At 36.3% G+C, this 18,468-nt stretch overlaps 2 protein-coding genes across 2 annotated transcripts; one reads left to right on the forward strand and one right to left on the reverse strand.

Annotated features, from left to right (window-relative positions):
• The first annotated feature begins 203 nt into the window (after positions 1 to 203).
• Positions 204 to 8,990, forward strand: LOC123309290. The gene is made up of 24 exons (XM_044892326.1): positions 204 to 422; positions 476 to 661; positions 713 to 840; positions 1,020 to 1,165; positions 1,223 to 1,452; positions 1,604 to 2,052; positions 2,126 to 2,511; positions 2,599 to 2,843; positions 3,193 to 3,431; positions 3,485 to 3,587; positions 3,857 to 4,017; positions 4,081 to 4,260; positions 4,314 to 4,971; positions 5,025 to 5,119; positions 5,286 to 5,637; positions 5,759 to 5,907; positions 6,060 to 6,312; positions 6,399 to 6,607; positions 6,801 to 7,220; positions 7,280 to 7,417; positions 7,474 to 7,704; positions 7,754 to 8,194; positions 8,248 to 8,395; positions 8,729 to 8,990. The coding sequence occupies exons 1-24, from the start codon at positions 314 to 316 to the stop codon at positions 8,914 to 8,916; spliced, it is 5,844 nt and encodes a 1,947-aa protein (XP_044748261.1). The 5' UTR covers positions 204 to 313; the 3' UTR covers positions 8,917 to 8,990.
• Positions 8,988 to 14,320, reverse strand: LOC123310429 (kinesin-like protein KIF6). The gene is made up of 13 exons (XM_044893895.1): positions 14,198 to 14,320; positions 14,051 to 14,142; positions 13,886 to 13,960; positions 13,786 to 13,828; positions 13,611 to 13,715; positions 13,445 to 13,551; positions 12,885 to 13,001; positions 12,693 to 12,824; positions 12,107 to 12,335; positions 11,512 to 11,715; positions 11,260 to 11,458; positions 9,831 to 10,832; positions 8,988 to 9,214 (listed from the first exon to the last, which is right to left on the reverse strand). Exons 1-13 carry the CDS (start codon positions 14,267 to 14,269, stop codon positions 8,988 to 8,990), a joined length of 2,604 nt encoding a protein of 867 aa, XP_044749830.1. The 5' UTR covers positions 14,270 to 14,320.
• Between the last annotated feature and the right edge of the window lie 4,148 nt (positions 14,321 to 18,468).

Genomic DNA, 18,468 nt, shown 5'->3' on the forward strand with positions numbered 1-18,468 from the left:
TGAAAACTGGTGGTTTTTAACACGGTATCACTATCAAAATCTCGAAAGAAGCTAATTTTCGATCAAAGGGGGATAATTAGATCAAGCAATTCTCGTACAGGATGAAAGAGAAGCTCCAATTTGTTAAACAACAAAGAACTCAATATAACAACTTGAAACGTATTAATATTCATCCCATATGCGCACATGTCCCATATTTTTTGTGGAGTCTCGCAGAAAGAACATCAACTCCCTTACCAACACTTGTTTCTTCCGGAAGAAATCATAAACACCTATTTCAAGAGATGTTGAATTAATTTTGTTACTATCGAATATGTTTTCCCCGAAAATAGTACTTTTCCTATTTTGGGTCATAGGAAGTTCGTCATGTCAAAAACTTTGGCATTCTAATTTTATGGGAGTCTCTGATAAACCCAGAAACGGCAAGTATGAAAAGAAAACCACGTACGAAAGCTAACAACAGTTTTTTTTTTAGAATTCACTTTGAAAAATATATCGGTGGATCAAAAATTCTCCCTGAACACAACGGTTGATTATTGGAGATCTTTAAACTCCAGGTATTCATCATTTGCTGCCGGTGTTTCCAATGGAACCATCTTAATTCTGAAAGTTACGAAGACTGAAGATCCTAGAAACTTTAACATCACTTGGAAATCGAAGGGTAAGATTATGTTTGAAAACTTATGAAATGAGATATCGTTGATGTCCACAGAAGTCAATGAGAACTTCGAAGATGCAGTACTGGTCAATGTACCATACCAGAATAAAAAGGGTGGTGAGGTTTTCCTTGTATGTATATCTCCTGATAAAAAGTTATATTGGATCAATGTTGAAAACTTGGTGAGTTGGAATTTGTTATGATTTTGAATGAGAAAAGTAGATACATTTTTTTTATTTGGATAGTGTTCATAGATGGTAGCTGACTAACTGAAACAAAACTCCATTTTTGATTACTGTAGTTCATCATTTCATAAAAAATAAATTCATCGTCAGCTTTACTACTACAGTTTTTGTTTCAGGAGCTGGTCTGGAGTTGGAAACTAGGGTACAATGCTGACAGAATAAAATTCGGTTTCAACAATGTCCTGAACAGAAATCAGTTATTTTTAACATCCAAAAACAACATGAACGTATATAATTTCGATGTGGAAAAAAGACAGCTATGGTACTCTTTCACTAATCTCAATTTTATCATCAGAAATTTAAATTGAATCAATTTCAGGTTGGCTGAAACTTTAGAATGTCCAGATTCGATCGGCTTATTCGATATGATATCTTTTCGTAATCGATTTTACCTACTTGTACCACAGAAACAACTTCAGCAACTAAGGATATACAGGTATATCCATCATTTCGAAATCTTCAAGGTTTTGCCTGCTGAAGGCATTGACCAAGTGGTGGCTTTTCAAATTAACTACAAATCGTTTTTTGCTGTTGATGGTTTGGAGTCAGGTAAGATTTCCCGTTTTAAGGAGGAATATGAAGGTTTTTTCAGCCCTTTGTGAGCCTGAAATGTTTTGTCATCGAATATTTTCCAGAGTTTTACCATTATTTGAATTAATGAAGCTAGTATTTAAACCCTCTTCATATTTTTTTGTTCTAGGGATATATCAGTTCGACAAACGCAATCGAATCCGTTTGGAGAACATCACCAACTCACATCTCGAGGGAATCAAGTATTGGCTGCCGATAAAAGTGAACAATCTGAGGAAAAACTTCATACTCTTCGCTCAGAGGGAAGTTCATCACGGTACTTTAAAATCTCTCCTACCAGAAACGTTCATATACAACGGAGAGCATTTCGAAGAACACGAAGATATACCCTGTCACATTTTTGGCGAAGAATTCAATTCCTTGAACTGTTTAACCAGCGCCCAAGACTCCATTGGAATACATGGAGCTGCTGCTATTTCTGTAGGAAACAATTTGGGTCTGTTGCTCGCGAAAAAGAGTCCACACAATCTTTTCAAAGTTAACTTCGATGTCAGAGACGTTGAGAGTCCTATAAGGGAGAAGATGAAGGAAGTGAAGCAAATAAGGGAACATTTACAGGTGAGATGGCAACCTGAAACCACACACCCTTTAGAAGAGGCCTCTCAAACGTTCATTATTCCATTCATTTCAGAAACTCCTGGATGAAAGACTGAAGAATCAAACTTCAAATCCTGTTGTTTCTAAGGCACCTCTTACAGAGCCTGTCCAGGGAGAGCCTTTGGAGACCAGTGCATCATACGCAAGCGAAAAGCCACTCTTCGTCGAAAACCAAAGCAAAGCACCTATAGTTGGGGCAAAAAATAGCGCCGTACTGTTGGAGAAGATCGATATGTTGATCGAGAGATTGTCACAGTTGAAAGAAAAAATGGATAAGGTCAAGGAGATGGAAGAAGCTGGAAATTTCAAGAAACTCATCATCAGCGGTAAAGCTAAAATAGAGAATGTAACTGTGGACAAGGTGAACAGCCAATACGTGAATGAAGAGCCTGTTAACGACATTTTTGAAGATGCTGTGAGGTGAGCATGAATGAGTTGAGGATAGTTTATGTTAGAATTCTGCAAGGTGAAAATAATGAATACTCCTAATAATATGTCCTATTGCAGAAAGAACAGCAACGAAACAGTGAAAGGAACAAAAACGTTCACAGATCTCAATGTGGAACATCTATTTTTCGGTTCCATAAACGGCATCCAAAGCAAGGATATAATGTTCCATGATTCCGATACAGTTATGATCAATGGGAATGTGATTTTCGAAAAGCCCATAGCTATCATGAAGGACATCAAAGCGGAAACGATCAATGGAATGCCTTCTTCTTCTATTCCGAATATGGGAGAACATATAGATGGTAAAAAGTGACATGAATCGAATAATAAAAATTTAGTGAAGCAAAATAACTTCAGTCTATAGTTTTGTTATTGAGGCAACTTGGGTTGGGAAGAATTTACAGGTTGTCACATTATCTGACTTGCCACTACGACCAGTACCTTCTAGAGTAGCCCGAAAAGAATTTCTGAGCTCTGTATCACCTTTTAGTTCCAACCTTGTGAGGAACATAATTCATTATTAGTTTCTAAAAGTTATAGAGAGCTTTTGAAGTAAGGAAAAAATTACCAGAGAAAGTCCTATTCATAATTGATTTGATACAGTCGATTAAGTTCTCTAGTACCAAATATAATCGACTGATTCATCAATAGGTACTCTTTCTTTCGAGAACCTGAAGGTGTACAACATGGAAGCAGAAATTGTAGGTCAATTTCCAGACATCTCCGACCCTACAGACGCAAACCTCGTCACCATCGGAGGATCTGTGATCGACATCCCGAATAATGTTACCGTTAAAAGGATAAATGGGGAAGATTTCGAAGGATTAATGAAGCAACTGTGCTTGGTCAACATTCCAAACCACATAGAAGGCACTGTCAAGATCCAAGGGGTGAGAAACTTGTTGAAATAATTGGATACCAAACATATATCCATTTTTTTTAGAATGTGACATTCGAAGAGCCTTCTTTCGTTGATCATCTGAATGAAATTAGTTTTCCAGAGGATTATGTTCTGACGAGCGATGAGAAGGCACTGTTTATCACAGGTTTTTCTTACTCTTTTATGTATTCATAATATTTTGTTACTGAAATGGTACAAATAAGAATTTAATGACTTGATGAGATAAATAGGGTCATCATTAGTTCATTTTTCATCAAATTTTAAACAGACAAGTTACACTCTCATCATATTGAGGGTGAATATGGAAACGATCAGTTTTACTCAGTTATAATACATTTTTTGTTACTATTTCATCTTTTTTGTTGAAGAATTCCAGTTCCCCATTCAGGTTATATTTGACGAATCCTTTTCCAGGTAAAAAGATATTCAGAAACACTTTGATAGCGAATATCTTGAACTCAAACGAAAACTACATAAACGAATTCAAATCTGTGGATTTTTTCACGCTTTCTACAACCCAACACGTCATGGGTGATGCCACCTTCCCAAACTTGGAGATTACGAAAAAATTCTTGGTGAGATTGTTATGTGAATCTGATAAAATGTCCATCATTAATTAATTTTTATCTTCCTTCTAGCATGAGGGCAAAACCATCGGAAAACAGCTCAAAAATCTCCTTCCAAATCCAACTCTGGCCGACACGTTCAACATAACAGCAAGTGTGAATTTCGAGTCACTAGAGGTGACAGGATCTGTTATTGTTGAAAATATGGATAGCCTAAACTATGGGAGAATTCTGGAAGACATAATTTACAAGGTACCATTTGAATCGATCATATTGGATCATACAAATTGAAAGACTTGTTGTAGGACGAGCAAAACCAAACAATCAACTCGATCAAAGAATTTTCTGAAGGTTTAACCATCAAGGACAACTTGGAAATAACGACGAAATCCATCAATAGGATACCACTAGATCAGATAGTTACCAAAGATACCCAACAAATCCTTAATTTGCCACAATTGAATGGTAATGTCAGCATCGAGAACGTGAACACTGAAAGAATGATCAACGGTGTGAACATCACCAAGCTGGACCAGGAGTCTGTAAAAACTTTCGGAGAACAATTCATCTCGTCTTTCCTCATATTCGATGAAGACCTGGTGGCTGAAAATTTGGAAGTGAAGGAAACACTAAACGAGATACCGGTGGAAAACTTTTACGTCACAACAGGCGACAGAATCATAAGCCAAAAACCGAAATTCGATCAAGTTGAAATAGAAAACTTGAGCGTTTCTAAGAACGTAGAGGGGGCTTTCACTCAAATGAATTTGGAAAATTTCACTAAGAGTCGTTTAACGTACAGTACACCTCAAAATTTGACCCAGAATATCAACTTGGTGGACTCTAGAACCGATAAAATAAGATGCCTGTCGGATACAGCCTTGTGTAAAACTATACCGAACGAGAAAACAATAGAGGAATCCATGATCGCAAAGATTTCATCTGGAAAAATTTTGGTTAAGGGTGAGCATAGCTTGATTTCCAAAATTCCATTTATTTTAAGGCTGCACTTTCAGAGCTTCTTGTTAAGGACGATCTTGAAGTGGAACAAATGAATGGAATCCCATTGAGCCAAGCAGAAGACTTGAACAGGAACTCTACAGTAGTTGACGTAAATGAACCTTTTTCCATGCTTTCATTTCTTGCTTCTTCCTATATTCTGCTTCATTTACTTCTCATTCTTTATCTTAATTTTCCCCCCTTTTTATATTCACTTGTTTATCATTCTAGACCTGCATGATTTTCTTTGACTTAAAAACATTCACGAATATTTTCAGGGGAACGTTTACTTCACCAACCTGAAAGTATCCAAGCTCAGTGGCGTCCCTATAAGGGAGGTATTGGAAGATTGCATCTACAAGAACGACACTGATCTCGAAATCAAGGGCTTGAAAGTTTTCCAAAAGGGTTTCGTGGTCGAAAAACTTATTGAAACTGAGAGGTTAAACGATGTACCTATTGATAATCTGATGACAAAACAGGGAGAACAGATCATTGAAGCACCCATAGAAATATTCGGAAATGTTACTTTCAACAATGATGTGGATATAATGCAAACAATAAACGACGTCCCAGTGCAAGAAATCCAAGATTATTTCGAGTATAAGGATGACATTTACTTCATTAAAGGTTTGTGAATGACAAAATTCATACTTAACTTTTTTTACGATTCCTCAGGAAAATTGTTGGAGTTCTTCGAGTTGACTCCGAAAATAAACGATTTTTTATTCAATAAATATTTTTTTTTCAGCTGATGTACTGTTCAACCGTCTGACCTATATAAGGGATCTCGATGTTTTCGGAAACATAAATAATAAGCGTTCGGAAGATGTTTTGGCAAATATTGTTTATCTCAATAAAAATTACCAGTTCTTAGATGAAATTGAATTTACTGAAAATGTGAGTAGTTGAAGTGTTTGGCTGATTCATAATAACTGAAGATGTATTACTTGAAAATCTCTAAAAGCAGTGTTGTTGCGAGAAAAACATATAGTTATTTTCCTTTGTTACCCCTGATTTTTTTCAATTTAACATTTCTAAATTCGTTTTAGGTGGTAGTTGATGGAAATTTGTACATAAAGAACAACCTCAATGGTATTAGTTTATCGGATAGTAATGATAACATTGTCTATTTGAATAAAATCAAAGAGAACACCATAGAAAGTCCTGTAACTTTTACGGATGAAAACGTTTTCGCTCATAATCTCTTGATAGAAACAGATTTGATAACCAAATGGATGCGAGGTTTGAACCTGACCACTTTCAGGGAGAACGCCATCTTTCTAAATCGAGGATTCCTCAAAGGTATGTCCACGTAAGAAGTAAATGATGCCTCATAGATAACTAGATATATTGGTCCCTGAATTTCAAAAATACCCATCCATTTTCAGGTACTTACCACTTCCAAAATATAACACTCAACGAGAATCTCCTCACTGGGTTCATCAACAGAGTGGATATGTCAAAGACAATTCCACTTGGATCGGATCAAGATATCGATGGTTTGAATATTGATTCGGCTGCATTCCTCAACAACGTAACTGTGGAAAGTTCTGTTAATGGGTTTGATTTACGTGAAGAATATGCCAAAAGTGTTTTGGTAAGTCTTCAATTTCATATGCTAACGGTATATCTCTCCCTATTTGTCCAGAAGCTTCATGAGCTCGGCTGTATGCTAAGATATTCCTCAACCCAACTGAAGATGATTCACTTTTCCTAGTGAAGATTATGTAGCACAGTTTTCAGTTTAGACCGAAATGGTTCGAAAGACGTTTTACCATCTTTATTCACAGAGCAACCAAGAGCAGACCATCCTGTCAGAAATATACTTCAAGAACAACACCCTCATAAGACATAACCTAGAAGTGGGGGGATTGTTGAATGGCTATCGCAACGATAGAATAGTAACGACCGATACCAACCAAACCCTTAGGGCTACCTACAATTTCACCTCCAAAACGCTTATAGAATCGAACATGTACGTCACTGGCTTGGTGAACTCTATCCAAATGTCGGATTGGGAAGATGGAGCCTTGAAGGCTTCATCCAAGGAGCCCCAAGCTGTTTTAGCCCCATGGCATTTCGGTGGGAATCTAACTTTCGAGGAAAGCCTAGAGAGTGTGAACGGTATATACGATTTCGATGTTGAGGAAGAAATGCAACTGATGAAAGAGGAGAAAGATTATAAGTTGAAGATGGACTCACAGTACGAGGTGAGTTAAAAAATACGCCCTACAAAACAGTGCCACTACAACTCTTCCATCGTTTTCAGAAAGATTACAACAGCATCTGCCTGGATATCCGAACGTTGAACAGAGAATCGAAGAAGCAAACATATAAATTCCAGAATTTGGAGGAGATGCAACAGTTCCAATACCTCCGTTCCATCGCGAAAGCCCACTTCTTCAATGTAAGCCTTTTTTATCCGAAAATTTCCACTGAGACTGGCCAAACTAAAATTTTCAGTTCGACAAACCTTCAATGATTTTGAATGGACCAGGGGTATGTTCAGTGGATATTTTCCATTTGGAAGATGAAAGTTTCACCAAGATTTCCTCGATTTTAATGGGTGAAATCGATCAGATAATAACAGTACGAGATGAGGGTAGTCTTTTCTTTGTCGTGAAGACAAAGCCGAATCCAAAATGTGATATGAATGGTACCCTTGTATGGCAATACAAAAACGATAATTTATTGGTCAGTGACTGAAATTTTATCGTCTCGATTCTGACTGAATTTTTTCCAGAAAGTACAAAACATAGAAAATCAGCAGCTTCTCCAAGAATCTCTCATTCCTCTCACATTTTACGGAATGGACAAGAACGGTGTCACAGAGTTCAGAATAGACATGTCAAAAGCGATTTCTGTTGGAGCTTACAGAAAATGGAAAATTCGCGAAGAAAATGCAGCATTTATGCCTCGAGGATTGGGAACTGGTTTAGCTGTAAGAACTGGAAAAAAAATAATCAAACTGTTGAGGGAGGAGCCGTTGATGGATAACGATATTGGGTTTGAAAGTTCCACCATCAGGGGTGAGATGAAAGTTTTCGATAGCAACGTTATACCTGGAAGAAACAATAATAAGATAGCCGTGGTGCATGTTGGACCAAAGAACTTACGGAGGACTTTCCTAGCTATAGTTTTCCACGAGGATACTGTAGTTGGTAGAAACTTTGATGTTATGAAGGTAAGAGACCAGATGATCATAGGAATTTATTCATTTATTCGTTACTTTTATAGGTTTACGAAGATTATTCAGAAAATAGGATATTCCAAGAGATTTCTACATATAATCCAACATCAATTGCATCCTTGGAATTGGAAAATGGTGAAACCTTCCTGCTGATACTGGAGAATGAAGAACGGTTACAAATTTACCGTTATAGAGGTAAAACACAAGATTTTCAAGATAATTTTCACCTAATCTTGTACTCCCTACTCCACATCCTCGATTTTTTCAGAATTCGATCTCATTTGAAGTAAAATGAGTACCCTCTACTTATTTTACTTCAAACGAGCTCCCTGATGCCCCAAAATATTGAAAAGAGTGTGAGATATACAAACAGGAAGGTACGCCATCTATCGCCAGGTAGGCGGATGTGTTTTCTAGAGTACGCGCGTAGTTTGTAGCTCCCTGTCAAATGACCATGAGCGCCTTGATATGTAGAGAAATGAATAGTTAATTTATATCCACACTGGAGCAATTTTTTCACTGTTGCAGGGGTTGAGGGATTCAGAAAGCACCTATCAGCCGAACTACCCGGAAGTCACATGTTCAAGATGCCCCTCCCTGTGGGTCCTTCCGGTCGCCTGGTGGAAACAGTGGCAGTTGTCGATAAAGATAAGATAACGATTTTGAAGCCAGTCATGATTGGCAATCCGGCCAAAGAAGATATTGAATGTTCGTAAATATTTTTATTACGTGTATTGTTATGTTAAGTTTACAACTTCGTTAAATTAAAATATACGCTATTAAATTGTTATGTCTTAAATTTCGACCTATAAAAATTCAATATTTCTTCGTCGACCTCCTTATCCCCTGTCAGCGGTACAGATTTCATGAATTCTTTGAATTGTGCAGAATCACTCCCTCTGTACAATGAACCAGCTTGTTCTGTATTTTTAGCAAGTTCATCCTCATAACTGGGGATGGTGCTTGTGGCTGAATCTCTCAGGACTACTGGGATATTGCACAATTGGTGGTTTCCTAAAAAATGGTTTTTCCGTCTGTAATTTTGTTTTTCTTGAATGTACTTTTCATTACGACAGTTGGAAGAAATCAATCCTTATGTGATCCTTTAGTTAGATATTTTGAGATAAAGCAAAGTCTAGGAATGCTAACAATACAGCGATGTTTCAGATATTTCTTTGACTCGTACAAATATTTTAACAGTAGATTCTTGAGGTCAAAAGAAATACTTTTTTCCTATACCATTTTTCAGATAAAAAGATGTTGCCATTTTTAGTTTTCATAAGGAGTTGTGCCACTCCTGGAAAAACGAAATGGTAAAGGACAAAAAGTGTTTCTTCTGCCCTCAAGAATCTACTGTCAAAATATTTGTACGAGTCAAAGACTCACCCCGTATATCGCTTCGCTCGCTGGATCGTGTAGGAACCGCTCAGATTCTCATTGGAATCTCGCCAATCTTCGATAGGTGGCGCTACATTATCCACCAATAGACCATAGACAAACTAATCTCTGAAGATGTTACAATTTAGGCGGAACATGTTAGATTTTGAAGGAAAAATTTGAGCCAGAGGCAGTTTAGACGTCAATGAGATGAAAATTACTCGATTTCACGTATCGTTAACAACTTACTCACCGCATTTGATGGAATCCCACTCAGAGTTTTTTCCAAGGGATAATTTATCATTCCTTGAATATTTTTCTTCAGCATGGTTTCCTGGCAAATCATTTCCCTCAGTCCCAAAGGACCTGGCTACCTCATAACTTTCATTATTTTCCTTCAGAATATTTCCTAACTGCCTGTCGATATTCCTTGTGTTATTACGTTTTGAGGTAAGCGGACATACAGGATGATTTCGAATGTAATCCGAAGACCAATCAGCTCCTATCGATGCTTCACTTTTAGGAAAAAGACCCAGTTGATCTTTGGCCAATGGGATACCACCATCTACCAGTTGTTGCAGGAAGGAGTGAGAGGTGCCACTTTTTGCACAACCATTTGAAGATAAATCTTTTTGATGGTGAGCAGAGTGGGCAATTTCACTAACTTCATTTTCTTTTTCTGGACGATTGTAATCTTCATAACAATATCTTCTGTTTCGAGACAGCACTGAACCAGCAGACAACGAATTGAAAGATGTATCCAAGTTAATTTTGGGTGCACCATCATCTTCATAAGCTCTGATTGAGAAATCATTTTCTAAGGTACAATTGCTAGGACTGCCCCTTCTTCTCAGCTTCATTTCAGACTGTAAGAGGCCGCACTTCAAGTGGTTAGTCTTCTTCTCCAAATTTCTCAATTCTAGAATGGTTTTCCTATAGACTTCTTGTTGGCGGTGTAACTCGTCGACAAGACGATCTTTTATCTTGGAATTTCGATGTTGATCCATTTTAGTCCTGAGGATTATTATGTTTTGCCTGCACTGTTCGATTACATAAGTCTTAGATTTTGCTTCTTCATAGGTATACTTGAGTTTCAGGCGATAGTCTTCGATTTCTTCGTTGTATTTATCTCTACAAAACCTCCCCTGTTCACTTGAGACATTTTTATCGATAGCATCTATATTATTGCAATTCGAAAAAATCGTTTTCTCTCCTGGTTTTTCGTATCCAATCCCTTGAGCAACACCTAGACCGACTGTGATGGATAAGGAAGAAGAAATTCAATATTAGAATGATATCGCATCAGCCAGAACAATTTAAATTTTCAACACCAAAATCTTGAGACGTTTTTTGACTTCAGTAGAGATGTGAACGTTTCAACAGTATTCAAGTATTTTTGAAATTAGAAAAGGCCCATCATACTTCCCTGAAAATGTGCATTTCTGAAGGGCCTAAAGGTAAACTTCGTTATTGCCAAATGGTTTCGGAGCTATAGGTACCTAAACTTTCTTTCAACATTCAAAAGAATACTGATAGAATGCAGATTGAACCACTATACTATTTGGGTACAGATATGAAGAATTTCGTACTGATCCTTCTTTTCTTACGATGATAATAATAACTCCCAATAAAACGTCAACCAATTCAACAATATTTCGATGAAACTCGGCATAGAAGGATACTTTTTCTCTCCTCTCTTTCTGTCAGCTTGGCTTTCAAATCTCCAACATCTCCTCGCAATTTTTTACCCTGTAACATTTCCCTCATGATTTCCATGCAATGCTTCATCTCCGACAAAGTCAAATCCACAACTTCGACTTTATAATTCAGAAATTGTTCCACGATATTTCCAAAGTTTTCTCGTTTTTGTTGTACGTCCAACTGAAAAAATTTCTGGTGTTACCAAACACTGAAGATTTGAACATTTCCTTCACCTCATCTTCCCCAAGCAAGCAGTGGTGGAAACCACTTGATTTGTGATCTCCCTCATACTTCAAGAGCTTCGTTTTCAATTCACAAATTTCGCTCTGGAGTATGTTGATTTCCCGCTGTGAATCAACAACGTCTTCTTCGTTTATCTTGGGTTGTGTGGCAATCATGGATACCCTCTTGGAAAATCTGCAGGTACTTATGGTTTCCTTGAAAAGTACTCATATGAATTCGATAATTTTTTATGAGAGTTTTATGAGAAATAACTCAATCAATGAGGGGAAATTGGCGAATAATAGTATTAGATGTATCTGTTTATACTCGCATGTATCTTGTTTTGTACTCATCGCAGATTGCAAATTTGAAGACATCCTAGCTCAAAAGAAACAAGATTATGATGAAGTCACGAAGCTCGTGTTTTGCGAGTGAAAAGTTTTAAGCACTTCAGTGGAAATATTTCGGGAAAACTTTTCAACATTCCTTCGTCCGAAAAACACGTTTCCTGTTTTCTGATTTGTTAACCGGATTCACAGAATAGGCTCAAATAGTTGACCATTAATGAATTCCACACCACGAAGCTTTTTTCGTGTATCAACTCACCTCGATATTTTTCTTCGTTGCCGCCAAGGTTGCAAGCATAGTTGTCAGGGAGTTACCAGATAGGGAGTCTTTGAGGAGGTAAGTAAGCATGCTGTTTCGAAAAGGGATGTGCTTTTTGGAGGTAGAGAGAGCCAATATCACCTGCTCCAGATAGTGCAGAGATAGATTTATATTTTTGGCTTCATTCAAAGTATTACCTGTTATACCGGACTTGCTGATACGTTCAGAACTGAAAGGAATGGTCATAAATATACAGAGAGTGAGTAAGACAGGTCAACTTTTCGTGTATATTTGGGGAAATTCACTCTGCACATCAATACAGAACAAACGCCCCCAACAACAGATCAAACAGAAGGGGGTAAAAATAATAATATTTTAATTTCGCCCTAAATTGACTTCAACTGATTAGTCCTTTTTTGTCGTTAAAAATGCTGATCTTATTATTCCTTGGGCTGTCCACGAAGCTTATGCACTAACGTTTGTTGAATTAAGGGGAGAGTAATTATTTTTTGCCCCTTCAATATTTCTTAATTGAAATTTTTCCAGCAACCCTATTTTCAGGTCAAAAAAATTCAAATAGCCTCACCCAGCAAGATCTACGATATGCAACTTAGATTTCAATGTCTTGTTATTCCTCTTCATCTGGCTCGTCAGATATATTGTGAAAATACAATGAGATCTCGATGAATAGTCGTTCATAGGAGTTTCAGCGATGGTCCTGAAAAATTTGATCGAGTAAATTCGTCTAGATTTCTCTAATAGATGAAACTCTAATCACCGGTTAGTATCTCCTAGAAAAAGCAACCTCATAGCCTCTTTCTCAGTAGATACAGCATGAACACTCAAATTTCTCAAATGGGCTTTTCCCTTACCATCTTCCAACAATATTACACGCCTGTAACAATGAAGCTCGCTAATTATTTTCTTTTTCTTTCACTTCATCATAAATTTGGTAGGATTTTTATATTTTTTTCACCGCCGTAGATAATATTTATAAAATAAAGGACGCAAATTATCAAATTAAGAGTTTCAAAATGTTCACTTCGTAATAAATACAACAATTATTTTTTCAAACGAATATTTCAGAAGACATTCAGTCTTCAGTCCAAATATCAAAATTTTATCGAAAAATTCGCCTACAAATAGAGGTTTTTGGTGAAAGATGTGTTCCTTTGAAAAAAACTTTATTTCTTCATTTAACATTATCTGCAAACAGTACCAGACTGGCATACTGCTGAGTCCAGTGTTTAGAGAATACATACAGGTGGTAGTCAACAATATTTTACGTTAATTTTTTTTATGGCAGTTTTACTTATTTATAGATAGATAAATACTCACGGAAATTCCTCGAGTTTTGATGCTATATGCTTGGGGTTCAACAGGTCGTAGCCAATCTCGTTGTATATTTCCAAATAAGAAAGATGAATAGTAAAGGATTCAGGATTCTGAAATACCATCATTCACTGGCACAAAATCAATAATTATATACTTTACTCGATGTCACCTCAGTCAAATATTCGAAAATGTGTTCAATACATCTTGGAATGATTCCCCTATTCTCGTAAACCTTTGGACATCCAGTCAGAGAATACGTTTTACCGCTACCAGTCTGTGTAAAATGGAAACCACGGAAAATAATATCCTGGATTCAGAATTTAAATTGTAAATGACAAACCTACTTGTCCGTATGCGAATATAGTTCCGTTGAAACCATGTATGACACTAAAAAAATCAATTTATTCGAATGGTTTTGATGGATCCTTTTGTCATTTAACACACCTATTTACTACAGGCTTAGCAACTATTTCAAAAATTTCTTCCTGAGAGGAAAGCTGATCGAATACTTTATGATACCTGAAACAGTTAAAGGAAAATTAATCAAGAAATTCAAAAACCATTTTTTCCAACAAGCAAGAAAGCTAACATTAATTCAAATCTACTTTCCTGAATTGATAGTAAGAAAACCTAACATCACTGCTGGTCTGATGGAATATCAAGTCGTCATATTCTTGTCCAGATCTTGATATGATATAATTCTGAAAGAGTTGCAGTTAATCATTATTTCTGGTTTGGCAAAATCAGTTCACGTACTTCTAATTTGATCTTTTTGGATTTAGCTTCTTTTTTAATTCTTGCATATACTTTGATCGTGTTTTTCACCATCTTTGCTCAAATGTCAGACTTGACAATCGTAAACGTGGTTTCAAATCATTCAAATTGAAAGGTTCATTCGAAATTGAAAGGTGGAAGGAGAATGATTAATTCAGGTGAAAAACTCGATGAATTGAATAGTCCGCATAGAAACAAAGGTACACAGATTAATTCAGTGTGTCTATGATGATGGATATTTTTTGTGGAAAAGCAGTTACCTAATCTTGCTCTGTGAAGTATTTCAATGAAGAACCTGATAATTTCTTAGCACCTTGCGGAAAACTATTACAATTTCTTCACATTAACAATATATTTTCAATATATCCAAACGTGTCGAGAAAGACATAGAGATAGAGAGGGCTCATGCACATAGAAACAAAGGTGAAGGTAGACATAGAGGTAGATATAAAAATTGATAGGATATTAGATGCATCATCGAGGCTTTGAATAGCCTAGAACGTTAGACGAAAAAAAGTGTTATTTGGCCGTGTTATGTACCTAGTGGCCATTACGAAAAGGTATTTGGGATTGAGCCGGAATTATCTTGATTGCTGCATTCGTACATAGAGGGTGGGAAATTCCTTTCTCCTAGGATAACAGCAAATGCAATGCCTGACTATAATCTCAATTTACTTTCCGCTAAAATCGATAGCAACGTGCGCGCCAGAGAGTGTATACTCCGGGCTTGCGCTGACTGGAAAACAGCCTTTTCCACCAAGGTTCAGGAATGAAGGAAATAGATTTCTTCCATGACAACATCAGGACCAGTTATCAGTGTTTCATTACAAGTTACCCTTAAAGATTTTTCAAATAAAATTCATAGATAGATGGAACCAATTGTAAAATAAAAAACCTATTAAATTTCCCAATGATGTGCCTAACGTTTACAAAGGTTATCCCCAAATTCATCAAACAAAAATTGTTCACAGATTGGCTAGATGAAATGAGGAAACTATTCTTGATTTTTGCCAGGAGGCACTTTCTCTCGAAGTTACAGCCTCCTGAATTTCTTCACCAAAAATAGTCTATTTTTCAACACTCACAGAATCCGACATTTTTTATTGAGCCATAATTTTTTGAGTCACTAAAGAATAACCGCGTATTTGAACCTTGAAAATTATTGAATCGTTAGAAAGACAGACTTCAGCATAACTGTTCACTTTACTCCTTTCCTTTACAGGGTGGGCAAAATTTGTTGTCTACTGAGGGGATCTCGAGAACTGTAGCAGCTAGAAGAAAACAGATGACACATCTCTTTCTTTTTTCATGACTAATCCAAATCTGAAAACAGAATCGGCCTATCATTTTTAGATTTCGAGTTATAAAGAAAAATTTCGTTTTTGACGATTCCGAAAAATTACCATAACTTTTTTGTCTTTGAAGTTACAGATCTGAAACTTGAACCTTCTTAGGCACTTTCATACGTAGAATCTACTGACAAAAGATTTTTGCTCAATTCAAAAATATCAAATTCAGTAAAAGTTTGCATTTTAAAAAGTTCACCTAATAATTCGAAATGAAAAAATATCTAAGGTCCACAGTGGATTCTACGTAAAAAAGTGCCTGTAGAAGGTCCAAGTTTCAGATTTGTAAATCCAAACACAAAAAAGTTATAAGAATTTCACGAAATTGTCAAACTAGTATCGTAGGAGGCTACGATTTTAACCATTCTTTGTTTCTCCGTAAATGAGGTCGGAAATGTGTCATCCGTTTTCTTCTAGCTGCTATAGTTGTCGAGATCCTCTCAGTAGACAACGAATTTTGCCCACCCTGTACAGGGTATCCCAAATTGTTGATTTCGGCTGTTTCTGGTACTTCTGGACTAGATAGATTAAAACGTTGAAAGGAGGAGCAATACCAGAAACAGCAATCAAGGAATTTGGAATACCCTGAACTTTGAACAGAAAATCATTAATTTTTGCAAACTTCTGTACATTCAAAGACTTCATTCCGATCCAATGGAGGTATGACAAAACAAGATAATCATTAAAAAAATCTCTGTGCTCGAATCTCAGCAAGCCATATCACAAAATAATATTTGCCGTGGTGGAAAGATCCACTCTATATCACCGGAGCACTTGCAGATAACACTCAGTAGTGCAACGACCCAACAATGTAGACGGTAAGAAAAAAATACAAATTCAAGTGCAAGTAGTTCGGTACTCAGTGTGAGTGTCTTGAATTGGCAGCTCAATTAAAAGAGGATTCTATATTCTGGAGGAGGTGACAGTTACTGGTGAGTATCCGGAGTTATGCTGAGATGGAAATGAGAGACATCCAGTTTCCACACTGGATCCGGTGATATGGGATGTTGGGGAAAGAAGATTTTACGTTATTTCCGAGGGTGTTTGCTTAGAGAAGGATTTAAACGGACTCAAGCATAAGAATAACATCACTACGTTGAAAAATAAGCACAAGAAATATTTGTCCAGGAATGTACAGTGGTCTTTTCGTGTTTTTTGGTGTAAAACAACCCTCTTATCGTTTCAACCCTTGGGACAGCAAGGTTTACCCTTGAAATTTCAATTAGGAACGTTGAATGCCTCTTTTGTGGATTAAAAAGAGTAGTTTACATATTTGTTTCTGAAAATAAAATCCATAATAATTCACCAAAAAAAAAATAAACCCTGTCCTGTTTTTGTTTGCATTCTCATGCATCGAAATCTGTGGAATATTTCACATGATAATACCTAAACATATCAACAACAATAATTAATTCAATTTGTTATTGATGTAATGTGGGATGTCACCTCTACAAAGGTTCAAAAATATGGAGAATCTCATTGAAAATCCACAATTATTTTTCTTGACATTTGAAAGGGTGACTTTACATCTGTACGATGTGATACTGTACTGATGATTTCAATATTTGTTGATATTTCGCGCCTACTCTAATGAAGAAATATCAAATTTGAATAAATTGCACTTATTTTGCGTGTCATTGACCTACATATTTCCAAAAGTTCTTCGGATGATAAGTGATACCACTTCCCTAACTCTTTCAAGTTTCAAAAACTTATGTTTCTATAGCCACAACAATGTATATCAAAAGATATCGAGAATATAATGACCTGTTCTTGTGATTAATTGTGGAAAAAATTTCCCACGAAAAAACCTCTGCTTCAATTTTACACTCTGTATACTGTTAATGATGTACCCTTTCAAGCATTCTCCATAGTTTATCCCAACTTGAAACAAAAATACGAAAGCTTCGCTCAATTACAGCACTCTAGATTTATCAACTGAAGAACTATTCATATATCAGCCATTACGATCTGAATGATGAGAGCGGTAATAGGAGGTAGTGAAATTTATTGAGATTCACTAATTGACTTCGCAGATAACAGTAATGTCACAACAACTCATGCAAATATATAATTGTTGTTGAGGTAGATAGCAATGCATAGAGAACGAACTATTCTTACTTTTACTGTCTGAGCGATGCATATTTCAACAATTACGATAAAGCTTTATGTAAAACCCTTTCTATGAGAGTTTGAACGAGTTATGTCCTTAAGTAAGGCACTTTTTTGTCGGTTTCTGTGAAATCAACCTTAATTGGAGATCATCACATCAATAACTCTCATATATATCTTTCTAACAGAAGTTACCAAGTCCTCTTGTGTAATGTTTGGATTGAGTTGTTCCTTAAACTCCCGAAACAAAAACAAGATTGTAGTTTATCCATTAGTCAGGAGAGGCGCATATGTTTCCAGTTCTATTTCGGGCAGTTCCTGTCAACGCTTTATTTTTTTATGTATCTTTAACGACAATTTTAATAGTGAACCGTGCCATTTGGGTATTTCGGTTGGTTAGTAAGGTTTCTTCGAGTTCTACTGGTACAGTATTAGCACAATTGTTGGAAATTATATGCAATTCACCATGATCTCAACAGAAAGTATGAGTTATTTTATTTCTATTTCTTGGGACAAAATTTGTCACTATGAAAACTGTTCATAAATTGGTATGAGAGATTACAAGTGGGGATTTTTGAAATAATCCTTCATCCAAGAGTTGCGGGGAAAATAACAACTGAAAACAGTAGTAGGTGATGAAATTTTGGGCTAATTTTTTTTTAATTCTCCATGCAAAGAGGCAATCCTACTTGAATTTTAACACATCGGGATTTTATTTTTAATTGTGTGGAACTCTGAACCATTGTCATTGATCTAATCGGTCGAATTATAAAGTGGGCAAAGCATCATCGAGAA

Source organism: Coccinella septempunctata, chromosome 3, assembly GCF_907165205.1.
Source record: "Coccinella septempunctata chromosome 3, icCocSept1.1, whole genome shotgun sequence".
In the NCBI taxonomy this organism is placed as follows: domain Eukaryota; kingdom Metazoa; phylum Arthropoda; class Insecta; order Coleoptera; family Coccinellidae; genus Coccinella; species Coccinella septempunctata.

What these genes read in the sequence shown, in the direction of transcription:
- LOC123310429 (XM_044893895.1), bottom strand. Translation starts at nt 14,269, where the DNA reads ATGGTGAAAAACACGATCAAAGTATATGCAAGAATTAAAAAAGAAGCT. An exon ending in GCTAAGCCTGTAGTAAATAG is followed by an intron (nt 13,829 to 13,885) that starts GTGTGTTAAATG and finishes TGATTTTTTTAG; the next exon opens with TGTCATACATGGTTTCAACG. An exon ending in TTTTCGAATATTTGACTGAG is followed by an intron (nt 13,552 to 13,610) that starts GTGACATCGAGT and finishes ATGGTATTTCAG; the next exon opens with AATCCTGAATCCTTTACTAT.
- LOC123309290 (XM_044892326.1), top strand. Translation starts at nt 314, where the DNA reads ATGTTTTCCCCGAAAATAGTACTTTTCCTATTTTGGGTCATAGGAAGT. An exon ending in TATGGGAGAACATATAGATG is followed by an intron (nt 2,844 to 3,192) that starts GTAAAAAGTGAC and finishes ATTCATCAATAG; the next exon opens with GTACTCTTTCTTTCGAGAAC. An exon ending in TGGAAGACATAATTTACAAG is followed by an intron (nt 4,261 to 4,313) that starts GTACCATTTGAA and finishes GACTTGTTGTAG; the next exon opens with GACGAGCAAAACCAAACAAT.